The sequence below is a fragment of the Centrocercus urophasianus genome, unplaced genomic scaffold (assembly GCF_019232065.1).
Source record: "Centrocercus urophasianus isolate 14NV4802_14NV808 unplaced genomic scaffold, USGS_Curo_1.0 seq_27, whole genome shotgun sequence".
NCBI classification, from domain to species: Eukaryota; Metazoa; Chordata; class Aves; order Galliformes; family Phasianidae; genus Centrocercus; species Centrocercus urophasianus.
In genome coordinates this window covers 10735253-10762383 of record NW_024884833.1, presented here as the reverse complement: position 1 = coordinate 10762383, position 27131 = coordinate 10735253, and the positions used below count along the sequence as shown (strand labels likewise).

Below are 27131 nucleotides of genomic sequence, written 5' to 3'. Positions count from 1 at the left end.
GGGAGCGCAAGTGATCTTTTGTTCTATACCTTCAAGGGCAATGAGGGACATGGAACACGCTTGGAAAGCGCAAGCAATGAATAATTGGCTCAGAGGCTGGTGTCAAGGCAGAAACTTTGAGTTCTTTGATCATGGGGCAGTATACCCGGATCCTGGCTTATTGTCTGTGCATGGAACGCACCTGTCTCAAAGGGGAAAACAAATCCTAGCGCAGGAACTAGCGGGGCTTATCAAAAGAGATTTAAACTAGCAATGACAGGGAAACAGGACAAAACAAGGCTCACAAGAGATGAGCCTAGGGGAACGATGCTTGAGTGGGGGTGAGGCAGATGATTGAGCTGAAGTGCATTTACACCAATGCACACAGCACAGCCAACAAGCAGGAGGGCTCAGAAGCAATTGTGTGGCAGGCTATCTACGACCTAGTTGCTATTACCGAAATGTGGTGCAACCACTTCCATGACTGGAGTGCTGTGATGGATGGCTACAAGCTCTGTGGAAGGGACAGACGAGGAAGGAAGGGTGGTGGTGTGGCCCTTTATATTAAAGACAGTTTTGATGTTGAAGACCTCGGGGTTGAGAATGACGAAGTTGAGTGTCTATGGATAACGATCAGGAGAAAGGTCTACAGGGGCAACATCTTGATGGGGGTCTGCTACAGACCGCCTAACCAGGATGAAGAGAAGGACAAGGCATCCTATGAGCAGACTGCAGAAGTTGCGTGATTGCCATCACTTGTTCTCCTGGGAGACTTTGACTTTCCTGATACATGTTGGAAGTATAACACAGGACAGAGGATGCAGTCCAGGAGGTTCTAGAGTGCATGGAAGTCAGCTTCCTTACACAGCTGGTATGAGAGCCTACCAGGGTTGATGCCCTGCTAAACCTGCTCTTCACTAATAGAGAAGGACTGGTAAGAGATGTGAAGGATGGGCATTGTCTTGGGCGGAGTGACCATGAAATCATAGAATTCTCTATTCTTGGAGATGTCAGAAGGGTGACTAGCAGAATTGCTATCTTGAACTTCAAGAGGGCAGACTTTGACCTGTGCAGGATGCTTGTAGCATGGGTCCCTGGGGAGTTTTGCCTTAAGAATAAAGGGGTCCAGGAAGCATGGACACTGCTCAAGATGCAAATCATAAGGGCACAAGAACAGCTGTCCCTGAATGCTGTAAGGCAAGCTGCAGGGGAAGACCAGTGTGCATGAACTGGGAACTACTGTTGAAACTCTGCAAGAAAAAGAGAGTCTATGTCCTCTGGAAGAAGGGACAGGCTACTTGGGGAGATTACAGGGAAGCTGCTAAGGTATACAGAGAGGAAGTTAGGAAGGCAAAAGCCCAATTTGAACTCAGATTGGCCACTGCAGTCAAAGAGAATAAGAAGTCCTTTCACAAAGGTACCAATGGTAAGAGAAGAACCAAGGAGAATTTCCATCCTTTACTTGATGCAGTGGGGAATGTGACCACTAAGGATAAGGAGAAGGCTGATGTCCTCAATGCCTTCTTTACATCTGCCTTTAATAGGCAGATCAGTTATCCTCAGGGCACTTTACGCCCTGCTCTGGAAGTCTGGGATGCTACACAGAATACCACCCTGGTGAGTCAGGTGGAGACAGTTAGAGAGCCCCTCCTCCATCTGGACTGTCACAAGTCCATGGCATCGGACAGGCTCCATCCTAGAGTGAGGAGGGAACTGGCGGGGGTGATTGCTGAGCCGCTGTCAGCCATCTACCAGTGCCCCTGGATATCTGGAGAGCTCACAGAGGATTGGAGGCTTGCTGATGTGACTCCCATCTACAAGAAGAGCTGTAAGGAGGATACGGGGAACTGCAGGCCTGTCAGCCTGACCTCAGTACCAGGGAAGGTTATGGAGCAAATCATCTTGGGTGAGATCACATGGCACGTGCCCACATGGCCCAGCCAGCCCAGGCTCATGAAAGGCAGGTCGTGCTTGACCAACGTCATCTCCTCCTAAGACTGGGTGACCAGACTGGTAGACAAGGGAAAGGCTGTTGATGCAGTCTACTGAGACTTCAGCAAAGTCTTTAACATCGTCTCTCACAGCATTCTCCTGGGGAAACTGGCTATCTGTGGCATGGACAGGTATACCGTTGTTTGGGTACCCTTGTTTGCCTGGAGGGCCCCTCACTACAAATAAGACATTGATGTCCTGGAAGAGAAGGGCAGCAAAACTGGTGAGGGGTCTGGAGCACAGATCTTAAGAGGAGCAGCTGACGGACCTGGGATTGTTCAGTCTAGAGAAGAGGAGGCTCAGAGGAAACCTCATCATGCTCTACAGCTTCTTGAAGGGAGGCTGTGATGAGGAGAGGTTTGGCCTCTTCTCCCACACAACAAACAGGACCCGAGGAAATGGCCACAAGTTGTACCAGAGGAGGTTTAGGTTAGACATAAGGAAGAACTTTTTCTCTCAGAGGGGTCAGGCACTGGAATGGCTGCCCAGGGAGGTGGTGGAGTCACCGTCCCTGGCAGCGTTCAAGTGTCCTCGCCCTCAAATGGATGAGGAGCTACGAGATATGGTTTAGTAGCCTGTGGTAGCAATGGTAATGGGAGGATGATTGGACTAGATGATCTTGTAGGTCCTTCCCAACCTTGTGATTCTATGATTCTGTGCAGCAAATGAAAACCCATAACTAAAAGTACAGTGATTCTGTAGCAAAATACAACACCAGTAGTTACTTGTTTTAGATCCAAACAATACTTGAATTCTGGTCCCCCAGCAATATAATTAGATAATTACACATCATTTAGTTACCACAAACCTATCTTTAAAGGCAAAGAGCACTGACACACTCATGAACATTGCCAAGTTCTAGGTCTGATAGCATCATTTTCTTCTCAAACACAGGCAGATGCATGCACACACATACACACACAGAGCATCAGCACAATGCTGATGTTGAGCACACGGCCTTTAGAACACAGCATGACTAACAGCTCCCCTGAAAAGCAACAGTACTTTACGAGACAGCTGAGAAGGCAGAAAAGAGAGTCCTAGCACACTGTCAGGTACAAATACGTTTTATGGATTACACTACAAAGAAATACAGCTTCCAGCTCTAACTTCTACGCTACAGCAGTGAAACCTCAAATTAAACAGAAGCACACATAACTCCTCATCTGTTGTCCTGGAGGGGTGGGCAAGGGAAGCCATCACATACCCAATTACTCCTTTCACGAATCACACAGACTATTCCCTTCACCCATGCCTGCAACTTCAAGGCTCCATGCAACATCCAACCAACTCCCCCAAATTCCAGTGCCCTTCAAACCATCTACTGAGCATTCAAGATAATACCAGTAAATCGTAATTTCAAGAAAATTAGTGCTTACAGAAATCAGCTTACAGTAAGTTTCGATGTTCTGCCTATATTGCAAAAATACACAGAAATAATAAAAGGATTTAAAGGTAATAACCAGTCTGGGATGAGAAAACAGGCAGAAAAAAAGCTGCATCTGTAAGTCTGTGGAACACCACCACTCAGTACACCAAAACAGAAGTTTCTACTAAACTTCAAAGCCTTCCGCCAAGAATGTAGCATAAATCATGCCCTCCTACCTTCTTGGCAAGCTATCCTCTGATTTCAGACTGACAAAGTCAGAACTGGGAGCAAAACTACATTTGTACATGACAGCAAAATATTTGAACAACTAAAATTTTGTTTAACACATCACAACACTCTTCATTTCAAGTAAGTACATATAAATTACATTATAATGGAATTGGAGAAGATAATTAAGTTACAATGAGAATAACACACTGGAAAGTCAAATAAAGCACTGTAAGATTCTTAAGTGAAGTATCTCAACACGAAGTCCCACTTCAACAAGAGGGACTATAACAAGGCAACTATTGAGACTGGTATGAGTAAAAACCTCTACCTACCTCTTGGGACAGGAAGGGAATGACTTGTGCACATATAGCGTTCAGCCTCTTCACAATTTCTGCCTGCAAATGACAAGTATAAAAAAGTTTAATTATATAAATTCTCAGACTCAACTGTCAACCATGAATGCAGAATACATGTTTTTTGTTTGCTTCCATCTCCAGCCCTCCTCTGGCTAGCAGAACTTAACAAAAATCTGGATGCCAGTTCAACAATTCCTAGAAGCCTATCACTTCTGACTAAAAAATTTTCCTTTAAAAAAAAACAAAACAAAACAAAACACAGTTTAGAAATTCCATATGATACACAGAAATGTTCACTTTCACTATGTAATCAAATACATTAACTTATAATGAAAAAGTCTTCAGTGGATGTAACAAGAAGATAAACAGAATACTGTGGATTGCTCTAAATTCTCTCCCAGGAAGCAAAAGAAGCATCACTTCAAATTACAGCAGTGTAACTGTAAGTGAACAAATAAGCCAGTTACTTCTATATGTACATTGTTCTTCATGTGAACATTAGCAACACAATATAAAACTCCACTGGGAATCATTTTACCACATATCTTCTAAGGTTAGATGTTTTGCACTATTGTGTCATATTTTTGCTATGACCAAACCATGGATTAACAGCAGTTACTTTTATTAAGCAATTGTGATCAGAAATGGGTAATAAATGGTGTTTTATTTCTATATTGCAGATCAATTCTTATTCTGTGCATCTATTCTGCAAATCTCGGTGGAGATACAAGAATTACAGCTTAGGCAGCAGAATATTTAAAGTAATGTTGACTTTCTTGCAATACATTTTAACTTTCTTGTAATAAATCATAACCAGGGTCAGTTTCTCACAATATAGTAGGACAGAATATTTTTCCTGCAAAATTACTAACCATGTGACAAGTATATACAAACTTGTGCAATCTGGACTTCCTTCCTTTACCAGCAATCCTCCAGTCTTTTCGCTATTCACTCCTCAAAAATGCTTATCTTTAGAAATAACCCCGGAACTGAACGGTTTAAAAACAGCAGTAAAATGAGAGAACTGTATGTAAAATAAAACTGTGCTCAAGGAATATTACAGTTATACAGCCAGGTAACCAGAATACGCGGTATGCTGGAGGTAAGGTACATGTGAAACTAACTCTGCCCCCTTGTGCACACTGTGAATACACTTTTGAATTCACACACACTACTTCTCAATACAATTTCAATTGATTTGATCAATAGAAAATCCATTCAAACTCCTACAGATTATCTTTATATCACTATCTACACTGTACCATCCCAGCAACTTCTCACTGATTTTCATGGTTAATGCAAGCTCCCACCTCATTAAATTTATGCATTCTAATACTTGTTTGACATTCATATATTGTTTTATTAGCAGCATAGGCACCTTGAATAACACTTGAGAATATGTCCATCACAAAGCTAAATCATCATCTGGTTGCAAAGGTCAATACATGTCTGTAACATTCTACAGTCTAAAGCTTAAAAAATCCCTTTAATAGACAGTGTTTACTGTACTATTTTACTCTATGCTATTTCACTTGTTTTACTCTTATGAAGTACTTGTCACATAAAGCAATGCAGGGGGCACAAGGTTTATGCCTAACTCCAGACACAAAGACTATATGAACTAGCACTGCACTATTTGAGATCCATTGTTTGATTAAGGCATTGTAGAACGTAAGACAACTCACAGTTCCAAAGTACCTGTGCTGCAGTGGTTCAAGCACCATTAATTCAGTCATTTCCAAATTTTGGGTCCAAGCCACACCGTTGTATTTTCTAAAGGAATCTCCTGAGTGCCTTTAAACAGAGAAAACTACATACCCTGCTCTCAGAGGCTTTTCCACGTGAGGGAAATGCCCCAAAACACCGCAGTCTCTAACTCATATTGGAGCCTCCCTCAGATACTCTGGTAACTCAGAAAGGTTCAGGGATTCACAGATTTCAAGGTCAGAAGGAGCTATTAAAACTGTCTCATCTGACCTCCTAAGTAACACAGGTTATAAAATTTCACCTACTTCTCCATCAAACTCATAAATTCTAGTTTAGCCAGAATATAGCTTAGTCAACCAAAATAATTTCATTCAACGTACTTCAGGGCATATCTCCTAAATTAAGGTATTAGGCTACAGTGTTTTTATTTTAATAATTCCCCCATCCACATAGAATTATATGTCTCTTTAACTGTTCTTATGGCCAAAAAAATACATGAAAAGTGTTTTCTCAGTATTCACACAGAAATTTACCTCAGGCTAACTCTGAGCCTGGGCAGCACCAATCCAAAATGTTACTTGCAAAATGTTGTAAGGAGCTGGTATAGGTGAGCAGCAGGTTCCACAGCTTTAACAAACCTCTTGGTAGTAGTCCTAGAATCACCAAATGGCCTGGGTTGAAAAGGACCACAAAGATCATCAAGTTTCAACCCCCCTGCTGTGTGCAGGGTTGCCAACCACCAGACCAGGCTGCCCAGAGCCTCCAGGAATGGGGATCCACAACCTCCTTGGGCAATCTGTTCCAGTGTGTCACCACCCTCTGTGTGAAAAACTTCCTCCTAATATCTAACCTTAACATTCCCTGTCTCAGTTTAAGACCGTTCCCCCTTGTCCTATCACGATGCACTCTTGTAAACAGCTGCTTCCCCTCCTGTTTATAAGTTCTTTTCAAGAGTCCTGCTGGATGCAGAACAGTGAGAGTCCACCCAGGCAAGAAAGCGAAGCTAAGCAATGCGGCACGCAGCCCCACATATACAAGAACCTCAAGGGCTTCAGGGGACACCAAGACACCCACCAGTATTTCCCAGCTGGCCAAAGAGGCTTGCTAGGCCAGTCACAACAATCAGAAAGCTTTCCTAGGCATAGCCACGTGTAAAGACTCCATCCTCATTAAACTGGTCTTCACTTCCTTGGCAATGAGCTTTCTTAGTCGTGTGGTTGTATATATAGTTATGTTTTAACATCTGCAACTCTACATTTGGATAAAAATCATAGCAACTTCCATAAATACAGTTGCTTTGAAGCACACGAATAACTACTAAAAAGTCTTGGGAAGGGTAACAAAAGCAGAAAGTATTCAGGAGTAAGTGCTCTATACCACCTAATGGTGAAAGGGAATGATGGAGTCATCTGAAGAGCAAGCTGATACATCAGCCCAGGGAGCAAGGCACTTCAGGTGGCACTCAGCAGCAACAGAGCAACTCAACCAAGCAGCAGGACTTCACCACAGGACTACAGAAGTACAGCTGCCTGCCCTTGGGTCGATATGCTGGAGAAATGGAGTGCTGGGTGCCTGCACAAATCCTAGGGCGGTTATAATGCTCTGAAGCCCAAAACCTCAAAGTTTCTTATCTACACTGTCTGCCAGAGCCAAGGAGACTTCATGAAAAGTGAACAGTCTGCGTTATTACTCCACAGCGCTTAGGCCTGGCTCCAAAGTAATTGCACTTGAACATTCTCAGAATATTACTGTCTTTGGGTGCCCCTTGCTATTTCCAAAAAAGACTTCAAGAACCATAACACAGACACTGAGCTATTATCAAATACTCAAGGATGAAGCCTCTTCTAACCCCAATCTTACAAATATTTTGGAAATGGCTAGCGCTTTATCAGTAACCGTCCAGTAGCTGCTGTTTTTGCTGCTAAAACTGTAATTCTGCTTATTTTGAGAAAGAAAAAACAGTTCTTTTTACACACTAGTTAAGAGAATGGTCTGCAGATGAAAGTTCACGTTCTTCCAAGCATCAGGAACACACCACAGCCAACCCTCCTTCCAGATGGCAGCCACACTGATACTCTGCAGATGCGTGGGACACACACAGCAAAGACACAGCAGAGTTTAGCCTCAGTGTTTGAGAGTGACACATGATGCCTGAAGCAGAAAACAAAATTCTAAAGGGGATTTCCCTCGTTCCCAAATTTTCATAGATCATATATCATAATTTAACCGTCAGCAAATATCTACAGCAAAAAGTATGGACAAGCTGTATGCACACACACATGCTAACTTACAGCAATAAGCAAATTACCAGAGGAGGAAGTAAACTATGTGATCTGAGAATTTAAAGCGCTTTTATACACACCTGGATAAAATGGCATGAACTACATTCAATGTTTTATCACCAAGGTCTCCTGATGCACACTATGTACTCAAATAGCCAAATGCAAAAGGTACAAGGTGCTTTCAACAAATGATTTCTTCCAGTGTAAGGATGGCAAGACTGTCAGAGGACACTATTCGTGCTGCCTTAGAAATGGTGTCTGCATTACACATTTCCAGTGGTCCAGAATTGAAGAGTTAACAACATTCAATGATGTCAGAATATTTTCTCATTACTGTGTTCCTTATTAGGTATTAAATTAATGATCCTAAACCATAACAACTCAAGAAACAAAACACGCCATTTATGCATTTTTTTGCTTAACATTAAAAAAGAGCAGATGATGTACAAAAAAATCCCCGAACAATCTGGATCACACATTTTCATGTCAGTGAATACAAAGCATCCCGTCTTGACACTGCAACACTGCACTTCAATTAACTGTACAGAATAATACTACAGTAACACACTCAATTGTTTACTGTAACATAATAAAAAGGAGCTAATTGACTGACCTAGGTTTCTGTAAGGCCACCCTACAATCCAAAGATGAAGCAATTTAACTAATGCTAGCACCTTCGTAGGCTCATTCCATCAGACCAGGCCTGAAAACCCGCTTCACATAATATGAAAAGTAAGAGATGAAACAAAAACACGAGTCTGCTTTACATTTCCATACTGACAAAGATTTTTGAAAAAATCACGCTTAAAAAACCAGCATAAGGACTTCTCTTTTCTCTTAGATGCCGCGCCTCTTGGCTTTTCCCAATCAGCCTACTTGGCAGGAGAAGGAAAAAGTATGATTTCATAAAATTGGGCAGCCAGTTCCTCACATTGAAAGCTAAAGTTGCCTCGGAAACACTGCTGCTTCCACGGCCATGTAATTTTGCCTCCTTTTTCCCATGGGACCAAGCCTTAGAGAGGCATCATTTATTTACAGGCCTTCCCACTGGGCTCCAGTTATCGGCCAATAATGCTGAGGACACACACTTCTAATGGCCTATGTTTTGAAACCAAGTCTAATCTAATGGCGCAGCGCCCGAACTCCTTTTCCAGCACAGCCATTAAAGGATGTAGGTTATTGCTGTTGTCACCATTGATATTTGTCATTGTAATGTAATTAGGGCCCTAAAATGATGCATTACAGCCCTTGGCACAGCTTCTATTAAAATCTTTTCTTCTGCTCACTGAACTGCGACCTGCTTTCTGATGAATAACAGACAGACAGCTTTAGGGTGAGGAGCAGATTCATCAAAGAAGTATTTTTCAGCATTGGAAATAAAATAAATAAATAAATAAATAAATAAATAAATAAATAGAGGAAGGGAACTCAAGAAGAAAAGTGCAAGGAAAAAGAAAGAAAAAGCACACAGCACATTTGAATTTCATCTGACCACTTGAAATTCTGATTGCATCTGATGAATCTTTCTTAGGACAATATATTCTCAGCCTGTGAATCACATGGTTAATCAGGGCTCTAATCTGCTATCCATCAGCCTATGCCAGCACTGTAACTTCCAATCAAATTTATAGGTTATGTGGGTCACGCATCCCTGAACATCTACATTCACAGATATCCCATTTAAACCGGCACAGATTCTGAAATGCTGCTGTTAGGGTTACTGAATGTTATAATACTATTCAAAGCTTTATGAAAGCTCCTGATAAACAGCTGCTAAATTATTGCCTGTGGATACAGCGCGATGCTCTGAAATAGCATTAATGGACCAATAAAAGGACGATTGTTCATGCCAAAATATAAAAAGGATAGCTTTTGCTGCCATAGTTTGTCAAATATGTTAACAAACACCGACACTTCTATTACTTCTTTCCCTAAACACAAAAGATGTTTGGTTTTACATAGGAACACACCAGCATGGAACCATAAACGATGAGGGAGAAAGGCAGCAAAGGTTCAAGTCAGAATCATCTTTTCAGTTATCTAATGCAGGCATGTACTGTTTGCTGTCTCTGAGAGCCACCCACAAAAGACATTATTTTAACAGTTATTTTCATAACCATTCACACAGCTCTTTTTTGTTTCGTTTTAAATAATGAATAAGTATCCATTAATTAAAATGTTGACATTAATAAATACTAACATTTATTAACTATGATGTGAATAGGTATTTTGTTTCATGTATAAACACACAGCAAAATCACTGTGCTGGAATGCAGTCCAAGCAAAGGAATTAAGACCTGTATCAGTCAACACGCCCCTTTGCAGTATGAAAACAAAGATCTAACGGAAGGGCAGCTGCTCAACTCCTTAACTCTCTGAACGTTTTTTGACTAAAGCAGCAAAAGAGCGATGTTAAAATGATAATTAATTGCCTATATATGCAGACAAGCACTGTAAAAAAATCTGACCTCTCAGAACACATGATCCTTCAAAAGCCTGAGTATTTTTGAAAAACGTTCAGTACATAAACCTGAGGGCAAGGCTGAACTAAGCTCTCAGGAGGCAGCCCAGCCCACAACAGGAGGTTGTGGTCCAACATCTAACAGTAGCACGCAGGAAGAAGTGTGTGACAGACCACTATGCTCCTGAGCCTCTTTCACAGTAACAACTATGAGTTTGGTTTGATTCACCCTTGCTGCACACCACTAAAATTGGACCTAAGCATACAGTAAAATATGGGAACATGTTCTAAGTGCCTCACTAAGTATTTTAGCATATATCCCAATTCTTAGCACAACTGGAGCCTAAGAGAGAAGCAAGAGTCATATAAACTTCAGATACTGAAATACTCTGAAATGTTCTAATACACAGGGAGTTCAGAATCCATTTGTTGCTTTAAAAAATTTCCATATACATTCTTTTTTAGCAGAGCAAAAAGGAAATTGGGATTTTATTTATAGTATATAAACTTCAAAAAAAATATTTCCACTGTATTTCATGAAGTTCCGTAGTTATTACAATTATAAAAAATTGCTGGTAAAAAATTACCACTGGAGGCTGTAGGTCTGTCAGTGGAATGGAAACAAAACTGCTATATATGTATTGTTGAAATAAAACAGAATAATAAAACACTATTGGGAAACCCATTTCAGCAGCCAGGAGGAAAAAGAATATATGCAATTACACTTTCAGAAAAATAATCTGAAACAACTGTTATTTCAAGTTTAATTTGTTTTACACAATGCAGAATGCAGCCTTTGCCAAAAAGATCAATCTCGTTTATTAAGTGCTTACCAAGAACACATACACACACCCATAGTATCTAAACAAGCATTTCACAAATTAGTGAGGAAAAAAAAAACATTATTACACTGTATGAGACATATCATGATCCTGAATAAAGTGAGCAAAAAAGCTAATCTTAGTATTTCACAGAAAATTAACTCTTCTTTCATAAAGAAGAATGTGTTTTGTTTTAATCACAGACCGTTGTCTGGAAGCACTTATTCTACTTCTACAGAACTGGAGAAAATATTGCTAGCCTTGAATATAAAACTCGTCTTCAGCCATAAAGGAACGCTGTTTGGAGACTAAGCTATAATCTAGCCCTGTAGTTAGGAAGAACAGAAGGCAAAGATCTCTAGGCAAAGAGGGACATTAAACAGAAAATTTCTTCTTCATTGTATCCAACGAGCAACACAACTAAGAACGCAACAATCAGACTCCACTAAGTAAACACTAGTATATTCTCCTCCTTGCTTTCCTAATCAACCTTCTATGACAAACATCGTAACTAAAAGCCCAGGAAGTATTGTAAACTCAATTCTTACAATTCATAAATTAATTTAGGTGCTTATTTTGCAAAAAGTACCAAAGACAGCAACATACACAATAAATTGTAGAAGTAGAATTTTCAAAATAAATTTACTAACATACATCCCGATCCATGGACTGATGATGTGAACTGATAAGACACGGCTTTTATTTAATGTCTCAAGAAACACATGGAGTTGAACTGAGCAAGAAAAGATACATACTGAATCATTCATGATTAAGACAATAAAAAGCAAATCAAGTAAGGTAACAAAGACGCTCAAAGCCTGTCACTTGAGGAAGTCATGTTTTTTATCAATATTGACTTCTGCATGCAAGTACCAGCACAGAAATGCATAGCTTGGAGTCCCCATAGACCTTCAATCCTTCCAGCCTCTACTAGGAAGCAAGCTGCATTCTGTCTGATGTGCAAGAAGTAGGAAAGCACCCAGAAGAAAGACTGCAAATGGAATTTAAAATAGCAGAAACTGGCTTCAACTTCTCCTCTCACAAAGACAGAGGGAAGCAACTTGCTCAAAAAGCTGACTGAAACAAGTAAGAAGAAGACAGTGCAAAGTAGTAGGAGGTGCTGTTTCAGGAATGCCACCAGTAGAGCTCCGTAGTACCCTAAACAGTACTGTCCCACTACATCGCACCAATCCTCGGGGCATTTCACAAGAACTCATATTTTGTGAGTTACAGCATCATGTTATAAGAAGGAGAAGTTTTCAGCTTTCTCCACCAACTAAACGAATCTGATTTCACAGCTAAGTTTTATGGAGGTTATTTTAAATTTAGTAAAGCTTTTTTCTTTTTAAGCTTAGAAACCTATGGCATTCCACTAAGGCACTTACAGCCTTGAGCTCAATCTTTTGCATCCCCCACTTATTATAATTAGGTTTTATTATCCCACCCTAATTATAATTAGGTCAGAGTTTCCCATGCTAATGTCTCCCCCAACCACTGCAATACAGGTGCATATGCACAATCACCACTCTTACCACTTGACCCTTTCCCTCACAAGCCCTCCAAACAGCCTGACCACAGTTCTTCTGCACCTGCTGCAAATGACACCAACCAACCTCTGCTTATCCTTACAACTATATGTATATAACACTTTTAAAGCTTACTTTTAATTTATTCAGTTGCAGTGCATCCCCTATTTATTTAGAACACAAGATCATATTCTGCTTCTCAGGAGTAGAAGTAATCAAAGAGGAATACTGCTGATCAGTATTAGTTTCAATCTGTACGTCGTAAAGAACCAACAAAAGGAAAGAGTGAAAACCTATTCTCAGGAGGCTTATGCTTACCTTGAGGTGTCCTTACCTGCCTTGGAAAAATATTAACGAGACAGCATTTCAGCTAAACCAGATTGCTCTACCAGAGCAATCCAAAAAGAACCATGCTTTTAAAATTTATGCACAGCATGATCAGGAAAGGAAACACTTATGTTCTTTCAAAACATTACCAGGAAATACTAAAATCTCTATGAAAGAGAATTGCTTCAAGCATCCAGCTCTCACTCTTGATCTCCACCAGCAAACACTCTTCCTTGGCAAGCACTCACAAAGGAAGATTCAGAAGAAGTTATGGGCCATCATTATCCTACAGATTTTCTCTGGTTTCAGTGCCCACTTTGGAACAGAGTTGTGCTTCCAGAGTTATCCCCGGGAAACTGATAAACTATGAAGACTCAGAACTATGAAACTGTATCAGACTTCCAGTTACATGTCTAAAGTCGCACTGTTTTCACCTTAAAACTTGCAGAAAACACTGCAGCCAGTGTTTTCTAGCTAGGAACTAGCTAGTACTGCAGCTAGTTCCTCATAAAAACAGGAAAATCACCACGGCTATTGAACTCAGTTTATTCCTTCCAAACTCACCTGCACACCAGGAATAAGGCTTTTTGCATCAAAAATACACTTACTTCTTTTCTACTTCTCGTTGCTTTTGCTTACCCATCTCACCCTTACCGTGTTGCCATGAAAGTTGAAGCACATGGTCAGTTTGAGTCACTGAGAACTGCATTTGTTTATGGTTGCTTCTATAAATGATTATACTAGAGATCAGCACACTTGCATGAAGTGTGTTTGTTAGGTCTAATTACAAGAATTCTGCTAGAAAGCAGTCAGATTCCTTTTCCAATCCTTCATCTCCTCTTCCTCTTCACATAGTGAAGGGTACAGTCACAAATTAGTTAAGAAATCTAGCAAAAATTCTTATTTAAGGGGAGATAGTCTATGCAAGGGAAACATTTAAACTCCTTTTCCTCTGCACCTTCCTCTTTTATTATGATAATGAGCAATACTCAGACGCAATTTCCATACATTAAGGAAACAGATTTTTGCATTTAATTTACTAGATACAAATCTTTTTAAGCCAATACACAGAAACATATCATTTTAATAATACCCCCAAAGAGATGAAAGAACAGTGCAATGGATTTTACAGTAAAGCTATAATGAAGCATCAACTTTAGGATCTTGGTAATCACAAAAATCCAAATAAAGCATGTTAACATCTCAATTTTTAAACCAAGTAGAAGTTGATTCCTTCTGAAAATAACTAAATGGTTCATGCTCCTTGATGGTATTTTAGCAAGTCTCAGATACTGGAATCAAGTGATTGTCTAAGAATCAGACTACATTTAAGACACCTCTCTCCTTTTCCCACATACAAATAACTTTTTTTTTTTAAGCAACACTGAACAGAAAAATGAAAAATACGTAACACTAAGGACATGCAGCAGAGCCCGTGTCCTTTCACTCTCAACTTAACCGCAGGTTTCAACTTTGGGCACTGATTCTTGATTTCTTCTTGCTTTGAGATGACAGCACCACACTCCCACAGTAGAACCAGTCATGAATTTCCACACCATAGTATCCAGAGGGTGAGCCAGCTAGGCTACACTGTCACCAGTCTTGTCACTCAGGCCTTACTCCACAGCACACACAGTGACAACAGCAAGCCAGGACTCCAGTTCACTTTTGTTAGGGCTACCTGCAGACTGGGTGGGGTGTATTACGGAGCTGGAAAGATGAGAGGTTCACCCAGAAACAAATCCTGAACGTTCCAGTTCATCTCCACCGCATAGACTACATTGCTCCATATTCACGTTGAGCAAAATGTGCACTGCCACTATTAATTTAACAAGAAGGCATTCTTGCTGCAGCAAAAAGCTGCTTGCTTTTCTATGAGCAACCACAGAGTAACAGTCTGCAGCTCTGACTCCCATTGTGTAGAAAATATTGATATGAATTGTCAGGGCTTATAATTTCAATCACTGTGGATCATAACTGCCTTTGCTCACAATAACTCTTTTTCCATTTCAGCATTTCTGCAACTGGAGTTTCCTGCAGCACTTACTATTTTTCTCTTAAGTGGAGGAGGACTAGGAAAGAACAGGTAATTTTACCCTTCAAAATGTGAATATCTAACAAGTGGTAGTTTCACTAGAGAAGTACATCTAAAATAATCAGGCAGTTTACAATACTCCTTTTAACCTTCTAAGAGGATGCATTTGCAAAGCAAATGTTAAGACACTTGTAAGACATGAATGCATAATACATCCAGGAAATTCACTTGTCCAAGACAGCTGGATACACTAAGTACATCCTGATATTCAATTCATTTGAATGGCATTCCCCCAGTAAAACTCGTGCCAGGACAGACACTGAGTCAAGCAACACTAAATGGCATTCACCTTGAAATGGTGTGCAGTATTATTGAAGTTTTCAAATACCTTCCATCCATGAAGGATTCCAACTTAACATGAACTTTTTAAAGAAACATGAAATTTGTGAAAATGCTATAAAAAGCAGAACAGGAGGTTTGGAGCAATGGAGAATTATCTGGTGGGGAAATGTGGATTTCATGAAATCTATTCCAGTGCTGTAACTCCCTGTGAGATCACACTTTGTGTGGAAAGCTACTATGAACTGCATTAATTTCAGACAAATGCTCAAGGTGCACCATATGTTAAGAATGCTCTTCATCATTCTGCATACACAGACTTTAATAAAAATATCTAGAACACAGAAAGTAGGTCAAATGCAAGCAATTGAGAAGGGTAAGCGATCGATTCTATAAACAGTTTAAATTTATGATAACAATATCAACATATTTCTCCTTCAACTCGTTATCACTCAAACAGAATTTCTTCACAGTTCATCTCAGCACCACAACTCCTCTGCAAGCAACTGGGTTTGAAACACAGGCAGCACTCTCAACAGTGGTGCTCTACCTGCCTGGGAGATGAGCTAGAGGAAGGCTTTAGCTGTAGCTTCCCCATGCACTTGTATGTAACAGGCTCTGAAGGGACACCACTTCTGCCTAATCCAGCTGCTCCTGTTCACCACCTCTGTGCTGCCAGAGCTGCAAAGGCATTGGGTGAACCAAACAAGGAACACATCCAAATTAAAATGAACCCCAACAACATTTTTTTTTTTAAATACAAATATCATTCCCACATCCAATTTACTGTGACTAAACCCAAAGAAAATGACATAAATGCCACCTCTTGCCAGCCTGAGGCACACAGAGAACTGCAGTCTCAGACACCAAAAACCTCCAAGTGCCAAGACTCCTTGTGAGCACTCAACACCCTTCTCCTTTAAGTCAGAAACAAGAACACAGTTAGAAGAGCAAACCGCAGTGCAGTGCTCTTGGCAAGCTGCACTTGCCTTGTGACAGATACCGAGACATCTCCCAGCGTGGGAAGGCTTCGTTTCACTTCCTCCACCATGCTGCAACCCCAATGTGCTCCCATCAACCACAGAACAACCTCTCCACCTCCCGGGTTAGTATAGCAATCTGCTCCAGCTGCAAGTTTTGACTGGTCCTAGCAGCCACCTATGAGATCATATGGTAAACCAAGTCACCCATGCACAATTGCATGGTGAGCTCAAAATAATGAATAAAAACTGGTGAAAATAAGCAGCGAGCATCCTAGTCTGATAGCGGTCAGATGAAGTAACTGAACATTGTGGTCAAAACTGTGAAAAAGAAACACACTCATAAAATATTGTATGCTTTTTCGGTTACAGCAGACAGCATGACAGACAGCAAAACCACATTTCCATGCCTTTTTTTTTTTTTTTTTTTTAAATGGATCTGTGGCTTTTTGCCACGGAGTAATTCTATGGTTTACCAAAATGCAGTCTTTGGGCTTGTTAATTTCATATTTACTTGGCTGGCCTGTAATCTCTCCACTTTTTTAATTAAAAAGGTTTCACTTCAGGCAAGTGTTCATATGAAAAATAGTCATTCGAATCCTAATATTTTTACCCACAAAAACTCACATAGGTTCTATCTATTTTGGTTTACAAGAGCCTGTTTTGCACAAAGTATTATAATTATTCCCTTTCATAACAGTAGTTTCCCATGACAATTAGAGACTTAGTTGTGCTATTCTGTTTGGATTAGAAATTTGCCAGAATACAAGAAAGGAAACCTTGAAATCACTGAACTATCCACAGTTTGTTTGCAAACCTGTTCATGAATAATCCCTGGCTGTTTTTCACAAAGACAATGGAAAAAGCCAGGGGGAGGAGGAAGGGAAATATGTTTGATGACTAGTGGATAGCTCAGACTGTGCTTTCTTTGTGTGAGCTTCAGTGAAGATAAAAGAATTAAGTTGGAAAATATTAACCTTTAATATAAAGGGAAGGCAGTTTAAAATGACTGATTTCTTTATTGAAAAAGTCACTTTTCACTACTGCAACATACCATGTTATGAAGGCAAACAAAAGAGAAGTGAGAAAAACGTTTGTTGTTTTTTTTTTTTTAACAGTTGCCAACAAGGGCTGCATCAACTCTGCCACCGCAGGTATAACCTCAGCTCATGACCACTAAACTGAAGTTGACTGAAACTAGCTGCAGAACTACCCTTGCTGACCTCTGGATTCTCAGGCTGCTAGAAGGATCTGAGCAAATCTGTCAGAGGCGGTTATAAAGCACCTGTAAGTACTTCAGTTGTACTTTTGGACAAGAACTCCATGTACCTTAAAGCACTTTACCTCAGCTCAGGACTTTTAAGCAATGTTTTAAAAAAGGATGCCATTTTCATCCAGTGCAACTCACAGCCATACATCCACTGCAAAACCTCTCCAGATTTCATTTCATCTGGCTGTAAATTAGACTTCTTCCACCTCTGCAGATTAAACTAGGCTAGTAAGGGAGAGACCAGGTCCTGAACAGCTGCTCTACATCCAAAATTAGATGAGATTATTAAGAATAAACAGGAAAAGTAGTGGTAGTGGGATGCTCACATAGAGACACTGATCTGCTTTAATGCTCTAAGTCCATTTGCTTCAGCAAGGTGGAAAAGCACAGCAATGTTTCAGAGGAAAACACCAAACACTTACCCTATGCTGTAAACAGTCTTCTAACTAGTATTTCTTTCCTGAAGTCCAACTTCCTTTTAGCCTCAGAACAACATTCATAGCTTCTCACACATGTGGGGTTATTCATAAGCTGAGAAGGGAAGACTTCAGCAATGCTGTGATCCTCACTGTTTAGTACTAACTGGGTTTGCCTAATCTTTGACAATTCATGCTGCCATTAACTTCTTTCAACCTCTGCAACAAATAAATTTTAAAAAAGTCTTTTACAGATTCATAGTCTGTAAAACAGCAGGTAGAAATTCCAATGAAGTTAAAAAGAGACTATTTCAGACTACTAGTTCTGCCTGGAATGAGGAGGCGTAGAAGACTTCAACAAAACCTGTATTTTCCTCATCTTTACAATACTATTGCTTATACCAGAGAAACAAGATCCCACTGTGCTGCAGCCACTGGCTATATAGCCGTCAAGTCCCAACTCTGGCATTTGCTAAGGTCTGGGCAGGCTCCTGGTCTCAGGGGGCAGGAGGCACACAGAAATAAGTTGGGGCAAGCTATAAGAAAGTTAAATTTTTTTGTGTATTGTTCTGTTTTTTTTTCCCCCCCAGAACCCTACCAAGTTGAAGTCGTAGTATTATCCCATTTTCCAGGTGTAGAACAAAGGCTGAAAAGAGATTACCAAGGAACAAACCTCCTTAATACAAATTAAAGTACAGACTGCAATACTGCCAAAAGGCACGTCAGTGGAGCTTGCTAATTGCTGCTGTGATGAAAAAGACAGCAGAACTCACACGGGAGACAAAATGAGGACAAAACTGTCTTGGGAAATAGCAGCCTGCCCCAAGCACCTTACAGTCTACAGAGATAAACACAGGCACTTGTAAGTGACTCCTGTGTAATAATATCTCACCTCCTGTTTCTTAACATATATTGGTCTCCAAAAACTCCTCTGTGGTAAGTTGCGCTCCAGGAAAAAGTATTATTTTCACTTCCCAGACAGAGAATTGAAGCAGTGGAGGTCACAGGTGAAGTCTCAAGAAAGTATGTAATGAGATTTTTAATAATGCCTAAACAGACAAGTTTCCTAATTCAAGCAGAATATCAACAGATAAATGCTCAAGATTTCCAAGAATTCCTAAGACAAGATGACATGTAACCACACCTGCAGATACATAAACGTACGTACGTAACTTAAAAGTCATCCAACATAAAGAGACTGGATTTAGACACTACAGTCCAACACTATGATCTTCCCCCACTCTCTTCCCCTCTCAGGGATCACACCATACTGAAGTCACCAAAAACACACCGGAGTGTCAGCTTCCAGCACTGAAGCTCCCTGTTAAGTATTTCTCAGTCCCCTTCCCAGACATGTTCAGAACTATCTTTGGCATCTAGCTCACAACCAAGCCTGGGCAAATACTTCCCCTCAGCACTCCTCCACCCATGTCCCCAAGGTAGCTGAGAACCCCTGCCAGAAAGGTTCTCACACAAAGCACAGCAGCAGTCACGTTTGTAAAAAGTAAAAAAGGGTGGAGAAGCGAGAAACTTCTATGCAACAGCTTAATGGTTAAAGAATTTAATCACAGTATTACATATATTAATTCTTTCTTTACTCCTCGTTCCCACCTCCTAGGAGCACACCCTACCCATTAGGCTTCTGTGAACTCTGGGAAGGAAATAATCCCTGTTCTTCCACTGCAGTTGAAAAGTCCCATTACCAGATTCTGTTTCCAACCATTGTACATGGTAAGAACATCAGGGGCTAAAACACATGGAAGGGTTTGGGACCAGGATTGGAACTCAGAACAATATCTTCCACACCACCACAGACAGTCCTTCCAGGGCCACAGCACAGCTTCTCTCCTCTTTCATATCCACTGAACCATTAAGCAGCTCGTGCAAACCAAACAGCTTTCTGCTGCACCCCCTAGTCTCTACATCCCCTCCTGAGACACAAGTCTCCTTAGCAGACAATAAAGCAACTGAAATAAGATGAACTAAGGATGTTGCCTTGCCCAGCTTTTTTGTGCTTTTTATTGGTTATTGTTATTATTATTGTAGTCTCTTTTGTTTGCTTAAGAAAAATATGCTGTGTTCAGGCTTTGACAGAACGTTTAGGTCCCATTCTCCTAAAGGTGATTCTGAACTGACACTACCTAGCGAGAGCAGCATATTGTGACAGCGCTATTCGAGCTGTCCCAAGCAGTGCAAGATTTAACACAACAACCACCTCAACATTCCTCTGTAAACTGCACTCAGTATGTGCTGTATCTCTTTAACTCCACAATAAATTGCTCAGCTCATCCCAAACACCGCAAGCTCCCTACTGCCCTTTATCCTGCTGGCCCTACAAAGGGACCCACAGCAATACTCCACTGCCTTAGCAAACAGTTGGTCAAAAAGGATGGGCCAAGGTCCCACAAGCAGCCTCTGACAGTGCAAACCAGAAACTTTCACTTAGAACTTCACAGGCCCCAGACCCTGGCAGCCGAATCACAGCTACCTGGGAGCTCTGTGCTTTGCATCTTATTAAGAGGCATTTCTTCTGACTACAGACTTGCAATCTCTCCAGGTTCCGCTGCAGGCTTAAAGATATCTCATGACCCTCAATACAGCACATACTTATAGCACCATTTTTCCTTGAAAGTACCTGAATTAAGATTATTCCAGGATTCTCACCCACACAAAAAAACCTGGCAAAAATCAACTCTTTAGAAGAAAACCACTACTTCTAGGTAGAAAACAGAGCTAAGTAAATTGCATCCAAATAAAAGATAAAATGTTACAGTTTCACACCATGATGCCAATTCGCACAGCATCTTGTATACATGTTTCTAAACTCCTCTTCAGCGGAAACCCACAACCTCAGAAAAAAAAAACCAACAAAACAGCACCCCACATGTACAGCCATGGGGACTCTGCTCTCTCACAGTTCTCTCTATGTGGTGCTCTCTATCTATCTCTATCTGCAATTGTTACCCTCAGTTAAATGTGGTTTTAGAAAGAATCTCAAACAGGAACACTTCCCCAGAAACTTCCAGAATGCTGTAGGTATAGAACTGACTTTTCTTAGACTTTTCTTATGCTGCCAACAAGGGACATATAGTGAGTATTTTGATGTCACCAGCCTGCAGAGATAAACCAATGAAAGTTGTGAGAGGGGGAGGGATAAATGCCTTCTACAGATGCATGGAAAAATGATTTTATCCTGTTACCCCTGTCAAAGACACCACATTAGTTTTGCTTCATTTAACACCCATCTTCATTGACTGACTCAAACAAAGAATCTATATATGACTTACTTTTAAAGAGTAACATCTCCATATTTATGCATGGACAAATATATAGCAAATTACTCCACCATAAAAGTTCTCTGATGTTCAGAGAAGTCAATGCTTCTTCCACAATTACTGTGCTAGAGCAAAAAATGCAAAAGACCCTCATCAATTCCTGGATTTATTAATTTTGTTTCGAGGGACACTAAGCGAAAAAGCACACAGTTCATTCCCAGAAGCTAAGAACTAATGAAAGAAACTGTAAATAAACAACCTGTTCACAACACAACAGCTTTCTGCAATTAGGACAGAAAGCCAACTGGTTAAACCCAGTCTAAGAACACATTATCTTCTCTTTGGCAATATACCGATATAAACATGGAGTCTGTTTTATGTACAAAGTCTTTCCATCTTTATTGTGCTATTCACATAATGGGCTGATATTTTCAGAGGTGTCTATACTTAGCACCAAGTCACATGCTATATGAAATTACAAAGAGTAGACAGTAGTGTGTTGTAGTTGACTCTTTTGCACATCAGCACAGTGCCATCTTTCAAAGGGTTTACTGTGAAGCTGGATGGATGTCATACAGAATGAATGGTACTGCAGGGAAGTATAGGACGTGAGAAGAAAGCTTATTAACTGGTTTCCTCCAATCCCTGTTCTTTGCCTCCTCGTTCAAATGAAAGAGGTTTGGTCAGCTTTGTCCATGCTGCTTTTGATTTTCTTCTCCAGACACTATCACAGGACCAGTTCACCATTTCCAAATATCTCCAAATACACAGAACAGAAGCAGGCAGGAGAATGACTCTCTCTAGTGTTTTCTTCTGGTGGCCCCTAGGGCATAAGGACAAAGGAAAACCCACCACAGCTAAGGCACTGCTGGACCTCATTACAAAGCTGACATAGGTTTGGAGGAAGTTCTCCTCTCTCAACAGCAAATATATATTTATTCAATATTCTGTGATTCTCTAGGGCCTCTCATCTAATAATGGAAGTTAGCAAATTAAATCTTCCATCACTCCTGTCATGTAAATATCACCACCATTTCAGAGAGGGAAAAACTTTCAGAGATTTTCACAAAGGGATGCAAAACTGCAGAACTGAACTGTGAGTTCAGTGAAACCACCGCTGCTAACTTGTCACACACTTTCCACTAAATGGCCTCTTTCCTAGATCCAAGAAAGTCAGGCCCACAGGTAAGCATTTAAAAGTACCCACTACAGGAAACAGAACACTTATCAACACTGGCTTTCCACTCTAGGCACAAAGTACCTTGCAGAGATTGAGCAATGAACTCACATCTCCTCACTCTGCAGCTGCCATGAAAAGCCAGCAGATCCTCATGCCCCTCCTGATGCCAAAACCACAGCACAGCTAGTTCATCTCTTGGAGTTAAATGGCCTCACATAGCCCAGTCTGGGTTCTTGGCTGCCTGGCAACTGTTTGATAGTCCTCCAACTCCAAGCAAAATCTCACAGGTTAGACAGAAAGCCAGTCAGAGATACCATAGGGGCCTCTTACAGAAACCCAGCCATGCATGGCCCTTGGCGAGGCACCTTCCATAAAAACATGGACAAACACCGCAAAGTCCACACCTGACCCTTTCCTGAGCCATGATAAGCTTCACAGCAGCTATTTTGATGCACAGTGAACCACTGTGTTTTCAAAATTAATCAATGAAATGTTTTAGCCACGAAATACAGCTGCAATTTCCTTATTCATCCCTAAGAAAGGAGAGAAATGGCAAAAAGCGGTTGCCCAAGATAAATGTTAACATCATTCCCTTTTCTCCATGGTTTTAAAAGCTAAAATTTTAATTAAGTGCCAACTCATGTGTTTGCTGGATATCTGAATTACATCCTTCTGGAAGTCCTGTAAGCTACCTGCATCATAAGGTATAAGCACCAATAAGTTTCACCTTTGTTGCTGAGAAACAAATGGTCTCAAGAAAGAAAATGAGTAACTAAAACGCCTCCATTGTTTCTAACAACTCATTTTAAACAATGCCACCAAGTTAACAGGCATCACCGACTGAGCAGCTGTGAAGAAGCATACCCAAGACATCCCAAAACTCTATACACTACCCTGCAAGCTCCTTCCTGCTATGAAGGGTGGGCTGAGGCCAGGCATCGAAAAGCATGGAAACCTCCTGCTGCCTGCTCCCCTTACGCCATACCAGCACCTCACCCGAGCTTAGGCCACATGTGCTTGCCCTACTGTATCTTAATTCTGTGGTATGGGGTCTGAACTCTGAAAATACATGAGGAAAACAGGTTCTTTTGCTTTCAGATCCACCACTTAAAAATATGAATGTGTCCCTGTACACGCAACTGACTGAAGCCCCTTTGATGCACCAGCATCAGCTTTATCAAGCTCTCTGTGCAGATGAGTGCCCATCTATCATAGGCAGCTCGGCCCCAAAGCCATCAGTGCACTCCTTCTGAAGAACACCAGGAAAAGGGACGCAAGATTTCTGCCTCTGCAAACTCCCCAAGCCATCAAGAGAAGCCCGGCACGTAAGCAGACAGGAACGAATACATGAGAAGCTTACTTCATTTGAGATAGAGGAAAGAACAGCGTTTTTAAAAATTAAATGCTTTCAGTGATCATCTACAACGTGCACCAAGCATTCAACACGAGCCAAACAAAATTGACTGGCAGGACTTATTAGTATGCAGACTCTTCATAGCATGAAAGGGACAGATTTTGATTTTTTCTCAACTATGAGATGCTCTGCTGAGGATTTACAGCAAACACAAGAAAAAAGAAAAGCACACATTCTCATGGCCAATGTTCCACATCCCAAACATAATAGTGAGAGGTTTTTCCTCCTTTGAAGAAGTTGAATCTCATCCAGCAAATGACAGAAACCTCTGGCAATACAAGATCGTGTGGAGAAATCATTTAAGCAGACCGAAAGAAAGAGGCCAAGTCAGAAGACCTCCACTCAAAACAACATCGTGTCCTGCGCTCCCTCTCCTTCTAACATTGATGGGGAAATCACCACAAGTATGTTTGTGGCATCGTGGCATAAAATACTAAAAAAAAATTAAAAAACGATTCTAAATTATGTACGTATCTTTTTTACTTTGTATTATTTTTCCTTAGTAGAATACAGCTCATATACTTTCAAGAATAAAAATACGACAATAATTGCAAGCTGCATCAGATGTCCAGCTTCCTGAACTTTACTGTGAACCTTAAGAGGCTTTACTCTGTACTAGCAAGAAACTATTACAGAAGAACACTGGAGAAAAAACTAAAAAACATGAGCCAAGTGCAGTCTGGCAGCTTAAAATTAGAAGAGAAATAAAAAGAACCCCAAATTTATTATTTATCTCATGATTAATTTTCATCCAATCTTGTGATTTTCTGGGGATTGGCATGATTTAACATTTAGAGTTGGCAATAGAGCATACCATACAAATATATAACAATAAAGAGACCAATTCAAGTTTACTGTGGGGACTATAACTTTGACTGGCCTGACATCTGCACATTTAAACATCTCAGCCATAACATCACAGTGTTCAATGCCAGAACATTACGTACCTGTCATAGGCTAGTAAAAATGATTCTGTAAGTCTAAACCCTGTTTACACAGGCAAGAAAGAACTATGTACAGTTCTAGTCACCATTTGTGATATATTTTCATTATATTTAAAAAATACTAAAAAAGAAAGTTACACACATCTTCTCTTGACACAGAGCTAGTATGTCCCCCACTACACTTAACTACCACATTTGTGTCACCACTACGATAAAGAATAATAAGGAAAAAATTTGTTGTAAATATTACTTCGAGGTAACAGTAGAACATGAAATTATCAACTTGAACCAAGACAAAACCTGTAAAAATACACCTATGAACAGAGACACTGACTCTTAGAAACACCTAATATTTTTACATTTTAAAATAAAGACTACTTTCTCATTTAAACCTTCAATTTATTTTATAGAATTGCATTTCTGGAGTATGGATAGGTACAGCTTCAAGTGTACTGTCACCTGTTACTTAGTGCAAGCATCAGTTTATACTTCCCAAGTTTCACATTATCATCTTTTCTCTGTTCCCTTTGTGCCTTGTGGGTAAATAGGTTTTCTGAAAATCAGTGGCAACAGACGTGCTCAATCTGCAGACAGCAGCAGAAGTGACTTCCAACAATTATAACTCCTCTGTTCAATAGCCGGCACACATCCGTGACAGACTTGGTGCTCTGTTGTATTCTCACAAATTTCTACAAACGACAGGCTGCCTCTTATTAAAAAAATCAAAATACCAATAAGGCCAAATTGCTAATTCTCAATATAGGTAGTATTATGTGTAAAAATAAAAAAAATTCTGTTTCTCTACATATGCTGCGACAGACTGGAGGGTATCACCCGTACTGTACCCTGAAGAGAAAAAACAGAATCTCTGCCCTGAGAAGCCTCCAGTCACGATTATTTCACATCCTTGAACCTTCATGCTAAAAGTTATTTATTTCAGTTGCAGAACCAAGCAGCCAAAGATTTTCAAGCTAGATTTACAGTCGCCTCTGCAGCCTTAATTTTACTTTCCTAATGTCTATTTTGTGCAGTGAAAGAGGTCCTCTAGGAAAAGCGATAATGAGATCAGTGAGTGTATAAGCAAGACCTGCAGCACGCTGCAGACACACAATGGGGCAGGATCAAACTAACATACACACTGTAAAGCCTGAGCATCCTAGCACCCACGCTTTGAAACCTCTCCACTAATTAATGGTTTTTTTTCTCTCTTTTTTAATGACCTCGGCACTTATTTTTTTTACCCCTGAAAGGAAGGCAAATCTCATTGTACAGTATGCTGCAACCGCAATTACACATGAAACGGTGACATCGCTCCTCACTCCTCTAGCTCTGACTGCTCAGCACGAGCCTCGCAGTGTAGCTGTGCCTGAAGCTGTGCTAGCTGTCCAGGAGCAAGATCCCCCTCACCATCCTCCACCTCCACAGCACCTAGGGGCTACCCGTCACAACAAAATCCCTGACTGCAAACAGTAAAGGTGACACTTTCTTGCAAGGGGAAAAAAAAAAACAAACACACACAAAAAAACCCCACAAAAACAAACAAAAAAGCCACAAATTTCTGTGAGAATTTTTGATACCACAAAAGTGTTAGGCAACCCTAGCCATAGGGTCACCTTTGGCTTCCCCAGTAACTACAAGTATGCCCATAAACTAACACAGACAGTGAGGCAGTATTGCAGCAGCTAGGATCTTTCAAAGGCAGAGAAACGCTTTTATGTGTAAGCAAATGCGAGGACAGCCTTCTGCAAGGAAAAACAGAATGTATGACTTAATTTTAAAGTTTGCTCAGCATGTTTTGTGCTACTTCCTATGTCTTAAGCATCTGTCTGAATTGGCAAAACAAGTGGGTGAATATGATATTTTCGTTTCCTTGTGTATGGCAAAATAAGGATGAAATGCAGACTCTCATCCTAATATACATTATTCTGAAATTGAAGGGGGTAAGCTTACTTCAACAGTAACAACACAGAGAAGCGCAAACAACAAACTGAGTAAATTAACATGTCCTCCCCACAGAAAGCTTGTCCAACATCTGTGTCAGGGAAAAAAACATCTTGCTTAAGAATTAAGTCATTAATACAAAGCAAGAGGTTTCTGGTTTAACTGCAGAACAGCATGTTTCTTAAGTTTTCATAAGCTTGTAAGCTGTTCCACTGGCTTCAGAGGTTAAATAACCTAAAACTCAGACAAAAAAGCCTCAACAGTCAAACGGATTTGACAATCTCTT

At 40.5% G+C, this 27131-nt stretch overlaps 1 protein-coding gene across 2 annotated transcripts in view; it reads right to left on the bottom strand.

Annotated features, from left to right (window-relative positions):
* Positions 1 to 27131, bottom strand: part of TLE4 (TLE family member 4, transcriptional corepressor) — a 99056-nt gene that overhangs the window by 64610 nt on the left and 7315 nt on the right. For both annotated transcript variants that reach the window (XM_042826788.1, XM_042826789.1), the window contains exon 5: positions 3904 to 3966. In XM_042826788.1, the coding sequence (XP_042682722.1) occupies positions 3904 to 3966 (63 nt within the window). The remainder of the gene's footprint in view (positions 1 to 3903; positions 3967 to 27131) is intronic.